We start from the raw sequence: 13,145 nt of genomic DNA on the forward strand, positions 1-13,145 counted from the left end.
ACACACACGACACAAGCCCAGCGAAGGACGAGCCAGGAGATGGCACCGAGGCTGAGGATGGCATTTGCAAGTCGCTTGAGCTAATTCCCTTCTAGCTGAGAACGCCGATGGCTCTGGCTGCTCGCCTCCAGAAGTGATGCGCTGGGCCTTCTGCTGAGATTGCTCCAAGCCCTCCTGGCTCCCAGTGTGTTGTGGTAATAGACAAACAGGGCTGCAGGGTCAGGGCAACTTAACCATTATCTGCATAATGAACTGAGAACATCTAACCTTGGGGCGCTGGCGCGCCTCTCGGGGGATCTGCCGCTCTGCCCGGCGTGGCGGTGCGAAGTGACATCGCTCCGGGTTAGCGCTGTCGTGGTTGGAACGTGGGGGAGGGGGCGGGGTGGGTTCGGCTGGGAATCAGTAACGCTTAGGCCGTGTCGAACTGGCGCCTGGAGCGATGCAGCATGGCAGGCACACAGCCCAGTGAGCACCAACGCACACAGGCATGTCACTGCACAGAGACGCTGAATGTGAAGGATTAAAGACAGGGGAAATCAATCTGATTCCTAACACAGGGGGCGGTTCTTTTCCAAGTCACGCGCACAGCTACTGGAGGGGAGCCAGCTCTCATGGGCAGGCAGCTGGTTGGAATAAAAACGGAGCCCAGACTGAAGCCTGCCCAGCTGCTGGAGACGCCAAGCGCTGCTACTAACCGCTCAGGGAAGCGGCCTCGCAAATAAAGCCCTGAGCAAGAGGGGGCAGAGCACTGAGTTCACCTTTCCCCTCCAGCCTGCACTCTGCAGAGGCAGGGATGGGGCCTGGCCCAGCTTTATGACATTCAGCTCCTTTTTCACCGGTACGTCTCCTGCTATAACAGAGCACACTGCATGCCAAGGCGGCTCCAGCAGGAACTGCTGCCAAAGCAGCTCTGTGAGCAGCTGCAGCACAACCCCCGTGAGCCTGGTGCTGCGATGTGCCTGACCCGCTCTGGCCAACGGACATGGAGTCACAATCTCTCTTCCCCTAGCTGCCCGGGGAGAGGATACTGACACCACCAGGGCTGAGCCACCTCGGACCTGCTGGGCGACAAGGAGCTGCTGGCTGGCGTTGGCCTGTTTCCGAATCCTCTGACCCAGTCTGGGGCGTGCTTTGAGTGCCGTGCCCCAGCAGACAGAGCCAGATGCCAGCACTCCATTGAGCTTGCCATCAGACCAGCCTCTGTGGCCAAAGCACCAGAGGTCTTTTAAGACACAGGAAACTCCCAGCTGCCAGACTGGCTGGGCTCTGTGCCCGCAGAGAGCGAGGCACAAAGCTCTCCTCGTTTAATGGCTTCGGAATACAATAGTCAGATATTATAACAATGCTCTCAGTCCCCCTGGAAGCACCTGCCTTTCAGAACCTTCCACCTCCACTGTCCCAAAGGCCCCAGGAAGAGCAGCTGGGCTGGGCTCCTGGTGGGTGGGAGCTCAAACAATCGCCTTCTGCTTCATTAACCCCTTCTTTGCTCCCTGATGAATCTTTGAATCCAGTTTCCCTGTAGAGGGGGGAGAAAGAGGGGGAAAAAAAAACCAACAAAACATCTCATCACTTTATTTTTAAGCGTCATTTGCAATGCAAATCAGCTGGAGGCAGCGAGGTCTCCTAGTTAGTGTGTTCCTGTCACATTCAATTATCCTGCTTCAGGAGCCAGGCATTTCCAAACTCATCCGTTCGCTCTGCAGGCGTGACACAGAGAGCGGGGAGGCACTGTGCACCATACAGAAAAGAAATCCTGGGGGGGCTTCAGCAAAGAGGAGAGGAAATTAACATCCACTGCTCCTGCCGCTGCTGGGAGGAAACAGATCGTTCTGCTCACTGGTGTGACATGACATGTTTTAAGGAAACACTCGTACACAGGTACCTTCTCCAAACACTGTGCAGGAGAGACATCCCTGCGTGCTGGCCCAGTGGTCAGAGCAGGGCCCCTGCTGAATGAGGGCAGTGACCTGAAGAAGCAGAGCAGAGCAGGCTGCAGCACCGCATGTCTGCCCTGCCCTACTGCCATGTGGGAGAGGTCAGGGTTTGAAGTCTGCAGGGCTCCCAAGTGTAAAGCCCAGCCAAGGGGGCCTCTCTGGGCTGCAGCCGGAATAGACTAATGGGAAGCACATCTCCGGCAACCCCCGCCTCCCTCCTGGGAGCAGAGGGGGCCAGCAACTGTGAACAAGCAGGCTCACAGCCAGCTGCACCCTGCGGGCAGCAGCAGGACCCAGAGCCAACACTGCCTTCCTTGGGCTTTGCTAGCAGACGGGCTGCGGCCCTGACAGAGGCTCTACCAAGATTCCCAGCCTGCCAGGCACTGTGCTTCCAGCTTCCCTTCCCCAGCACGGAGGCAAGGGCAGGCCAGCAACAAACCTGATCCAGTAACTGAAGCACAAACTCTGTTCAGGCCAAGGGCTCACGCAGAGGCACTGGGAGGGAGCGAGCTGGAACCCAGAGTGCAGGGGCCAATGTTTGCCTCCCTGGGTCATGCCCAGGCCCCCCCTTTCTCCTTACTTTCACTCCACGTCTTCCCTGAACTGCATCCACTCTCTGCAAAGCAATGCATGTGGCACCTGTCCCTGGTAGGACACAAACCAAGGGCTGGTTTCCCTCCTGCCCTGGAGGCCCTTGTTTGGAGGTGAGGGGAAGGTGCCCACTGCAAATTTACGGTGATACACAAATGGGTCGGGACGTCATCACACACCACACTGACAGCCCTGCCCAAGGCAGTGCTCTGAGACCTTTCTATGAACTGGGGGACCACCACCAGTTAGGATAATCCCATATGGTCTCAATCTCTGCCTGAGCCTTCTGGGGGAGGCACACTCAGCTCCGTCCCCCGCCCGCCCACCATGCACCAGCGGGAGAGAAGCAGGGACCCTCCCAAGCTGCCGTGCTCACTTCAGAGAGGGCCATGGGGTTGCTGGCTCTACATATGTTCTTTGATCCCCATCAGATTGATGGAGGAGGCACGGCATCACCCCAGCCTGAATGGCAGTTGCTCCCTCGCTCCCCAGCACTGGCTGGTCTCCTCCGAATGAGCATTGCTTTCCCCTGCTGAACAGCCAGCTTCAGCGCTGGGCGACAACTGCTCCACCGAACAAGGCCATGCTGTCTACCCCAGGCCCCCTCCTCCCTGGTCCTAGGACTGCATCACCTCTCACACTAACATTCATCTCGCCTTGTGAAGTCACAACCTCTCCACCCCCCCCCACCCCGCAGGGTTCTGCATGGTGGCGGGTCCCACCCTTTGCAAACACAGAGCTTGTCTTTGGCTTTCATAGCTGCTGTACATATTCTCCGCTGCCATTTGTATTCCTTAATCAATGTGCTGCAGAGCCCCTGACCATTGCTCCACAGACAGAGCCATTCGTCAGGAGGAAGCAGCCTGCACTGATCTCAGCTCTGTTACAGCACGAGCTGACTTTAAACACGCTCATCCATAACCAGCAGTGACTCATTAGCTCCATGCGTGGGGTCAGCTCCCTCTGCCCCCAGACACAAGCTGCTGTCCCGGCGGAGCTCTGGCTGGCAGAACTGAGCATGCCTGCTGAGTTCAGAGGCGCTGCACAAAGGCGCAGGTGCTTACAACTACCTGTGGAGGGAGCTCTAAGCAGCACAGAGATGTCAGGCAGTTCTACCAGCCTGTCTGCGCGCAGCTCAGGGCTTCTGGCTAGGACAGGTGCTATTGAAGACTGGTAGATAAAGGGCAGTCACCTGGTCAAATAGCAACTGCAGACGTGAGCGCCCTTCAGAGCAAAGAAACGAACCCTGCCCTGGAGTGCAGGGACCACAACAGGCAGAACTGCACTGGGAGAGGGGCTGGGGAACAGGCCAAGGAGCCAGAGCCGGCATGCACTCCGCTCTCCGGGTTACTCCATCTCCCTTCTTGGGCTTAATCAAGGTACCATCCCAGGACACGTATGATGCTGTTCCAGGCAACAAGAGCATGTGCACTGGGAAATGGGACCATACACGGCCAGCTGTGTATCCCCCTGGAAGAGCTGTGCCACTGCAGCTGAGCTACACCTCAGCAGTGGGGGCTCTCTAGGGCCGGGGCAGCCGCATGCATTTCCATGTGTTTAGCTATTAACATTTCAGGGCTAGCTCCAAAACACAGCAAGGGGTTTGTGCTGGAGTGGCTGGGGAAGTGCCCCTCGCCCCAGAGACAAACCCTGGGCCTGCCCAAGGAACAATGGTGTCTTGGGCTAACTGGCCTACTAATTCTAGCACCAAAGCAGCGAGAACCTACTGCACAGCTACCATGAGAGGTTCTTGTTCACACCGGGCAGCTTTGCTCAGAACCACCCACGGATAATGGGTGGAATCAAATCCCAGAGGCTTCCTCCTCCTGCCTCTCTCTCAGGTCCCCCTAAATCTCCCCAAAGTTGGCCTCCTCTCCTTAGGCCTAGGTTTTGGGCTAAGTCTGGCTGTCTGGCCAGCCCTCTGCTACAGTCTACACTCCAGCAGAAGCTTTCCAGGAATAAGGATGCACAGACTTCTCTGCAAAAAGGGATTTGCAAAAAGGTGTGAGCAGCTGATTGCAGTAAGCAGCATGCAGGTCTCCTCTGCCAGGGTTTGCAGCAATCATGGGAGCCAGAAGCAAGGTAAAACCATGCTTGGGAAACTGGAGTAGCCTTGGCCTGGGAGGATCTACTGCTGCAGTGAATCTGCACTGCCCTCATTCTCCTTCTGGTGACAGGCCACATCTAATAGAGCTGTCGCAGCCCTAGAGTTCCCTCTGGCTGAAAGGAAAGCGTGATTAGCCACCACACATCTCAGCAGTTGTGAGCTCACAGTGGCCAGACTGCCCAGTAGCCCTGCATGTCAGACCAGCACGTTACAGAATGGAGGGTTCCTCACAGAGGAAGAACAGCAGTGGAGCTACAAACTTAGTTACACGCTTCCATCTCATGTGACCATGAGCTCTAAAGCCTGGAACATCTTGGCTTCACATTTGGCACCAACTTCACCTACTAGTCTCAAGTGCAACTGCTTCTCCTTATCCCCAGAAACAAGGCTGATAAGAAAGCACCCAGCTCTATCAGCTAGTTAAAAAATTGTCAACCAATGGGTAACCTGGAGCGAGGACAGAGATAAGCACAAGACAAAGGTGAATACCAAAGAACAGGCACCAGGAGTCCAGTTCTCTCAAAACTTGATAAGTCATTAAATGCCCTTCTATCTCATATTCCAGAGGCCACAGAATGCCCCACATGCAACCAAAGCATCCTGGACCGCTGCATTCTACTGGAATGATGGAATTGTCCGACCATTGGGGGGAAGCTCGTGAGTGCTGGCGGCAGGACTTCCACAGGAGCTGGGCCTAGACTGTGGAACTCACTGCCACAAGAGCTAAGGATGAGCACAGGCCTCCTACACTCAAAACTAAGAGAAAATATATTTCTCCAACTCGACTTTCACTCCGTGAGTTTTGCCCATGCCGCCTGCCCAAGCACACACAAGCAATGGAGCTATTTCCCCTTCAATTTGGGGATGAAGAAAGAGATTGTTACTACTATTTGTATCCCGCTGGGAGGCGCTTGGACACCACGGTGATCAGGATCAGATCTCTACACCGATTAGATGGAGCCTTTCCTGCACAAGCCCCATTTCTGTTTGATCAAACTAGGGACTCGTTTACCAACAATGGGACAAACAGACATTTGGGTCCCTGGCTGAGTGAGGTTTACAGGAGACCCTGTAGCAAGTCAGTGTGCTCAGGTGGGGATGCTAAAGTGTCCCATACTCAGGGCCTTGTTTTAAGGCTCATGAGGCGTTATGCTTTTGAGGTTGACTGTATCTGATCTGAAGCGTGCCCCTATTATGACAGTGCATTACTGTGGTGAAAGCTCAAAGGTTCTCTGCTCCTATCGTCTGCCTGGTCTGGAATGACTGTCTCCCCGCTGAAGGGGAAAGTGAACCACTGCTGCTGCTGCTCTGCTTTACCCTGATGACAGATCCTGTGCAGGAGTCGTCAGGAAGGCAAAGTCAGCAGTGGGAGTGGGACACTCAGACACCCTCGAGCCCGGCCGGCGTCCTTCCCGTCTGTTAAACTGCTCCCTCTTCAAGCAGGAAAATGTCGCAACACAAAGGATGCAGTGTGACAGCCAGCATTTGTACGCAGAGAAGCAGTCAGCCCCTGCCCACAGGGCACAGAGCACATCAGCATTCCACTCAGCCACGGCACCCCAACAGCCTCCTTGCCAGAGGTGGCTTGATGGAGGGAGGTGCGGGGAGCACAGGCAGAGCATGAATCAGAGAGAGGAAGGGTTGGGCAGGGTCAGGCAGCTGATGCCAAAGTAAATCACACTAGTAAGGATGTTCCAGCAACACAAAAAGCCCCTGTTCCAAACAGCTCCTTTCACTCCCACACACACCCTCCAGAACCGGAGTCGCCACATTGCGGTGGGCCCCAGGAACAAGTTCCCCTGTGGGTTCTGCGGTGGCGCTGGCTAACCGCTGCTCAAGGAGCTAGTGCACTCACCTTCCCCATGAGGATGCTGGTGCGCGTAAAAGGAAATAAACCAAACAACGCCACCTTGCCCCCTAGGCTCTGGAAACATGTGGTGAGGGAGAATGATCTGCATACAGCCAATGAAAGGCAGACTACATCCACAGGGAGAGGAACGTTCCTCTCAATCAGTGGAGAGAGAAAAGACTCCAGACTGTACTTCAGAGGTTAACCAGTCCCCAGAAATGCTGTCGCTTCCATCCCACCAGAGTCTAACTACTCCCAGTGAAACACACTGCAAATTCGAAAGCAGACCTAGTGATCAGCTCAGTGAAACAAAGGGCAGAGACTAGTTTTGCTTATACTGATTTAAGCCTGTCAAATTAATTTTTCACATCCCTTGGAACCATGTATGGTCCCTTCCCGAGGCTGGGAAGTGGGGATGCTGTTCATAAGGCCAGAGCTGACTGCAGGATCCCCAGCTGCTTCGCCCCTTTTCCATTCGCTTTACAGGGATGGGCAGTAAAACCAGCAGCTGTGGACGGTTGGTTGCTCATAAAAGGGACTTACAGCACTGGCAAGCAGTGTGGACAGATGCTCTGCAGCGTCCCCCCACAGCTCTGCCAAAGCAGTTCCGCCTAGACCTGCAGCCCTCTTGCTATTTCACTCCTGGGTCTCCCATACTGTTACCAGTCCAGCCAAACTTGGTGGCAATTTTGTAATGCAGACAAGTGTCTACTAGGGACTAGCCCAAGACCCATCTAAGCCATGTTCTCTTTTGATGGCAAGTTAGGGTGACCAGATGTCCCGATTTTATAGGGACAGTCCCGATTTTTGGGTCTTTTTCTTATATAGGCTCCTATTACCCCCCACCCCCGTCCCGATTTTTCACACTTGCTGTCTGGTCACCCTATGGCAAGTTGAGACTCGATCTAGGTCTGTGAAGGTAGAAGAGGAGTGCTATTACCTCTGCACCAGTGAGACCCCACTCCCTTCATGCACATGGCTAGCGTAGTGGGATGAGGTTTGCTACTTGCCCTATTTGAAGGGATGCTTTTGGCTACAAAGGTTTATCATCTAATCAAACAACCTGGCATCCTCAGCCATGCTCTATGTGCTCGTGCCAAAAACAGATCAACTGCAAACATATGTTTCCTACTTCCATGTGATGAGTCTTAAGACTCTAGGAGCCTTAGCAAGGGAGAGGGAGAAGTCGTGTGTTTTCAAGGAAGCAACATCTGGGGATAAGAGAACTAAAGAGGAAGCTACTACAGATGTGTTTGCATTATTAAACAAACACCTATGGATCAAAGCCTGTGAACAGCTCCACAGAACGCAAGCAGAGCTGGAGGACAACAGCCTGCCAGAAAGGGAGAGAGGAGTGTGTCTGTGGGGTGCCATGACTTACAGATTTTGTGTTTTCCTTTGATGGGAAACTTCACGATCATCTCCTGGGGATTAGTGCAGACATAGACAAACGGAGACCCAGACTCCTGGCTCAACTCCGGATACTGAAAAACACAAACACAAACTGCCTTAGACAAACCGCCGTGGGTGTGAGAGCAGCTCTACATTAAAAAAGAGCACAGCAGACAGGAACATTTGTGCGGCACGAGAAGGTAAGTCAGAATTTAAGGGCTTGTCCACACACACTGGTTGCACTGACTTAAATAGGTTTAAAAACCACACTGGGGCAAACCCTGGGTGGCGCTGATATCAGCTGGGTTTGCATCTTATAAACGCCAGCTTTAGCAGATAAGAGTTGGATCCATACACAAAGTTTAACCTGTTTAACTGAATTGCTTTTATCACAACTATTCAATCGGACCTATTCTTGCTGTAGAATGGACCTGTCTCAAGAACCTTCTGCTTCTGAGGGGTTGACGACAGAATCTTGCAGGTATACATAATGGTTTGCTGAACCCATCAAATGACAAGACCCCTCTTCCAAAGAGTTTATTCTAACTCGGGGTATGTTTACATGGCAATCCGAGGTGTGACTGCAGCATGTGTAGACATACATGAGTCAGTTTTGATCTAGATCGCCACGGCAGCATGGCTTAACTGCTTCAGTCTATACCCACAGTCCATGCAGCCCATCTTGCTGCAGTTTCACTGCTACTGTTATTGATGCCAGTTAGATCAAAACTAGCTTGGGTATGTCTACACATGCTGCAGTCACCCCTCTGACTGCAGTGTATACATACCCTCAGACTAACGTGACACTAGGAGCAGGTCTGCAGTTTAAAGAGGAGCCAGCACCCAGATGCAGTTGGGGAGGAGAACTGTTTTCTCCTTTTGAAATCCAGGCCATCTTCTGGAAGGAACTTGTATAAAGCAACTTCAGTGCAATAAAAACATCTGGGGAATTTGTACAGGAAAAACAGTCAACAGAGCCCTTTTCTCGCTAGCCAAAAAGAAAGACTTCACCAAGAAAGGGAATCCACTGAAGCTCTGTCTGGACGCAGTCCAGTTGCACTGATGTTTAGAAGGTGAACTGCAAAGCTTTTGTAAAAAAAAAAAAAAAAATTAGACACTGTTTAAGATCCTAGATGAGTAAGAGAACATATTCCAAACACACATGCTGAGACATCTGCAGTTACAAGCTACTAGGATACAGTCTCAAGGGTTATCAACCCCCCGGCTTCAGGACTGAAAAGACTGAAAAGCCCATTACCAAGTATTTGTTTCCCATGTAGGTACTTACAGAATGTGATAAAGTCACTTCTTAACTTTCTGTTTGTTAAACTAAATAGACTGAGCTCCTTGAATCCATCACTATAAGGCAGATCTTCTAATCCTTTAATCATTTTTGTGGCTCTTCTCTGAACCCTTTCCAGTTTATTCACATCCTTCTTGAATTGTGGGCGCCAGACCTGGACATAGGATTCCAGCAGCGGGCACATCAGTGCCAAATACAGGGGTAAAATAACCTCTCTAATGCTAGACTGCTAGAGAAAGTATAATCTGATAATGACACACACCTGGACATGTACGTGTGCACACACATCATTCCAACAGTAATCAACACCCATCCTTAAACCTCACCTTGTGCGCTCTTCCCACTTCCCCCAGTAGGGCAGTGGGCTGTTATGGCAGCATGGAGATTACAAAAGTCAAAGGCATGAGCCCACACACTTGACAATTCACTGGCTCAAGAGCTTTGTTTTTCCTTGCACTGACTCTGAAAGGGGCAGTGTTTTGCGGAAGCAGAACTTTTTGCCAGCAGGAATTGTTGCAGGCATGAGAACTTAGGCAAAGCTTCCTTCTCATCTGATTGGTTCTACCTGCCCCCCGCTCCCCCAGTGAGATTTCCGAAGCCCGTTTGCCAGTTCAGCAGCAGTTGCATCTGCCTTGTTCACTGTGCCGCCCTGTTCTCTCGGCCACGCTGATGTCCCATTAGTTGCACACTGTCGAGCTGGGCTATTAGTGTGCGTTCTGGATGGAAGGAGAGGTGCTCTGGCCACACCAGCGGGCGGTATGGTGTGAAGCAGCATGCAGGAATGGTGTACAAGGCTTCCCAAGGCTGAATGCATTCAGGAGAGTTGTGGATGAGGCATCAACAGAGCTTTGTCAATCTGTGTCCTGGGCCCAATTACTCCTTTGATTTATACCAACACAGTGCACAGACCTGAGGCTCTGAGAAAAGTGCCAATGCAGCCCCCAGCTGTGCAAAGGTTGGGGGAACCCCCCCTGTGCATCAATTACATTTGTGATAAGAGAACTAATAAAGCTAATAAGTTACCTAAGTGAACCCTGATTCTTACTGGATGTTTTAGATTGCAACCAAATTATGAGACCAGTCAGACTGGAGAGAGAGACACCAATGACTGAAGTGTCAATTTAGAAATGCACTTGAGTATAAGGGAGGAGGCTATTTGCTAAATCTGGTGGACCCAAGGCATGCCTGATCACCTACTCTACTGGATCACCACCCCTAGGGACGTAAACATCTTTGGAGCAGTTAACACTGACTAGCTGAAGCCCCCTATTATTGCTATTTGAGCAAGTATGTTTTCCTCTCTCAACCTCTTGGGCTATCAGCAGCCTGACCTGGGGGCATGCAATATAACTGATATAAGTCTGTATTCTTCTGACTCAGCTTTTGTACCAATCGGGTCATGATGTATGATGCGTTCTAGTCAGAACTTCTATCTCAGCAGATACTATGGAATCTTGTGGGTGCAGTGGCACTCCCCCACTTCTATGACTTCACCTGTCCTTCCTGAATAATTCAGATCCCCGTACTAGAGAATCCCACTGATATTTATCCTGCCACTCTTCTGAGCTGTCTCTTCTACTGCCAGGCATTCTAACTCCCCTCCTTTTGCTTTTCAGCTTGTGCTGTCTGACAGAGATGCTGGCAGTAGAACACAAAGGTACAGTTTTCAGAAGTGCCTAAGTGAGTTAGGAGCAAAAGTCCCATTTTTTTCCCCAGAAGTGACTTAAGCACTTAGGAACCTAACTCTCTGACTTTCAATGGGACTGAGGTTTCTAAGTGCTAGTTACCCCTTTGCTTAGTTATATGTAACTCCTTTATCTGACCCCGTTACCTTTCTTGGACTGTACGTCTGACCCTTCCTGCTGCTTTGCCGAGGCAACTGGAACGTCTCTCCTCTCCACTACGAGTGGACTCAAACACAGCTAATAGCAAACCTCAAACATAAGCTAGAACTAGGTGAGCACAGCAACTCGTACAGAAGCCAGGAATTCCTGGCTCATTCCACCTACACCAGAAAGATGCAAACCCCAGTCTAAACAAGAGCACTGGGGAGACCTGAGTTTATTACTAGCAAGTGTGTAACTAGGAGGAATTAAAAAGATCCTTTTCTCCTGCTAAACAAGCAGACAGAGCTTGAGGCTAAATGCAGCATCTCAGTACCAGCTGGAAGTCAGCTATCTAGTCAGCTCCACAGAAGGCAGGCTGCCTACAGCTCCCACATTCCCTATAGAACTTCTGAATCTAACACACAGCAGGTGGCTATCAGCCACTCCACACAGCCAAAACAATCAGGATGCAGGATTGAATCCACCATACTGAATGTTTCCACCTCTTTGCTATTGACCTTTCCCCAGCATGCCGTGACCAGCAATGCTAAGAGGCCTGGGCAGACTTCCCAGCTCAGCTAGCCCACAGTAAAAGGAGTGGAGGGGCAGACAGGTCATCTGAGTTAGCAGGGAGACAAGCCCACTACATCTGACACTCAGGGCCCTGTTCCATGGGGGGCCATTTTCATCCAGTCAGACTTAGCTAAGCGAGAATTTTCTGCACTTTGTCTTAATTCAGGGGAGCAGTGGAAACCCTGAAAGAGGCCAGGAAGGGGAGGAACTGAGAGCAATAGCTGTAGCTGGGGGAGGGAGGGGTGCAGACTACCCCAGAGACACTCAGACATAACACATTTGGCAACAAACACCGGGTCAGATACTCTTGGCCTACTCTGCTCGCTCGTGCAGCTTAGCAGCATAAAGGAAGCAAAGACTGACTGCACCACTCAAGCTGCAATTCCCCTGACACGGGAATTGCCAGCAGGCACAGATTGATGCCATTGGCTCCTATGCCACTCTTCCTGTAGCCCACCTGAGAAGGAGGCACAACTGGAGCACACTGCACTCCAGCTTTTTTCAGCTGGAGGATGATCCCCAGGGGACTATTACTAACTGAGAGCGTTCAAAGTAGCCCCTCACAGTTCTCTCTCTTTGATGCACCCAGCACAAACTGGACACAACAGACAACCTGACCCATTCAGATTTTTTCCCATCTCCTTCTCATACTAGAATATTTGAATTTTCATATTACACCTCTACCCCGATACAACACTGTCCTCGGGAGCCAAAAAATCTTACCGCGTTATAGGCGAAACCGCGTTATATCGAACTTGCTTTGATCCGCCATAGTGCACAGCCCCATCCCCCTGGAGCGCTGCTTTATTGCGTATTAACCGAATTTGTGTTATACCGGGGTAGAGGTATTTTACAGAGGGTATTCCCACTCCCTCATCCCATTTCTCCTTGTATTCCCCCACCCTCACTCCCCCACCTCCGGCCGATTACCCTTCCGGCTACAGAGGGCTGGACACAGCTTCCTCGGAAGCCTGTAAACGGTTACCATATTGTCAGCCTGAATGGGACTCTCCCCACCCCCATCTCCAAGTCCCTGGCTCTACAGTGCTGAGTTTCCCGTCTAAAAGGTGTGTCAAACCAAGGAGGGCGGAACTGAAACAATCAAGGAAAGAAAAGTGCTAGGAGGACACAAATCACCAAGGCTGAGTCTACACTGCCACTTTCAGCGCTAAACTTTAGTCGTTCAGGGGTGTGAAAAAAAACCACACACCCCTGAGCAACAAAAGTATTAGTGCTGAAAAGCGCCAGTATAGACAGCGCCTCGTTCGGGGTGGTGATTTTTTTAAAATCGCTGAGAGAGCTCTCCCCCCGACGATAAAGCGGGTTTACACTGCCCACGTCACAGCACTGCTGTGTCTGCACTGTAACGTGGACAGTGTAGACATACCCTGAGAGAGACCAAGTGTGGTCGAATCCTATCAGAAAACAAAGGCACAACCCATGATGGAGCAGAGGTTCCAGAGAATAAAGCAGGGAGCAAAACCTTTCCCAGGCAGTTTTACTAGTGACCTTTCAGGCTATTCTTTTGGTCTGACTGAGATCTCCAGACAGGAAAACAGAAGGAAATAAA

The 13,145-nt window shown here is 51.5% G+C and overlaps 1 protein-coding gene across 3 annotated transcripts in view; it reads right to left on the minus strand.

Annotated features, from left to right (window-relative positions):
* Positions 1 to 1,248: 1,248 nt before the first annotated feature.
* The window catches only part of TRIP4 (thyroid hormone receptor interactor 4), a 47,690-nt gene continuing 35,793 nt past the window's right edge, over positions 1,249 to 13,145 (minus strand). For 2 of the 3 annotated variants that reach the window (XM_039492776.1, XM_039492775.1), the window contains exons 12-14: positions 8,885 to 8,959; positions 7,863 to 7,965; positions 1,249 to 1,516 (exon numbers count right to left, since the gene is read on the minus strand). In XM_039492776.1, coding sequence (XP_039348710.1) covers positions 1,449 to 1,516; positions 7,863 to 7,965; positions 8,885 to 8,959 — 246 coding nt within the window. In that variant the 3' untranslated portion in view covers positions 1,249 to 1,448. The remainder of the gene's footprint in view (positions 1,517 to 7,862; positions 7,966 to 8,884; positions 8,960 to 13,145) is intronic. The other variant, XM_039492777.1, reaches the window with a different exon arrangement.

Source organism: Mauremys reevesii, linkage group 10, assembly GCF_016161935.1.
Source record: "Mauremys reevesii isolate NIE-2019 linkage group 10, ASM1616193v1, whole genome shotgun sequence".
Lineage (NCBI taxonomy): Eukaryota > Metazoa > Chordata > Testudines > Geoemydidae > Mauremys > Mauremys reevesii.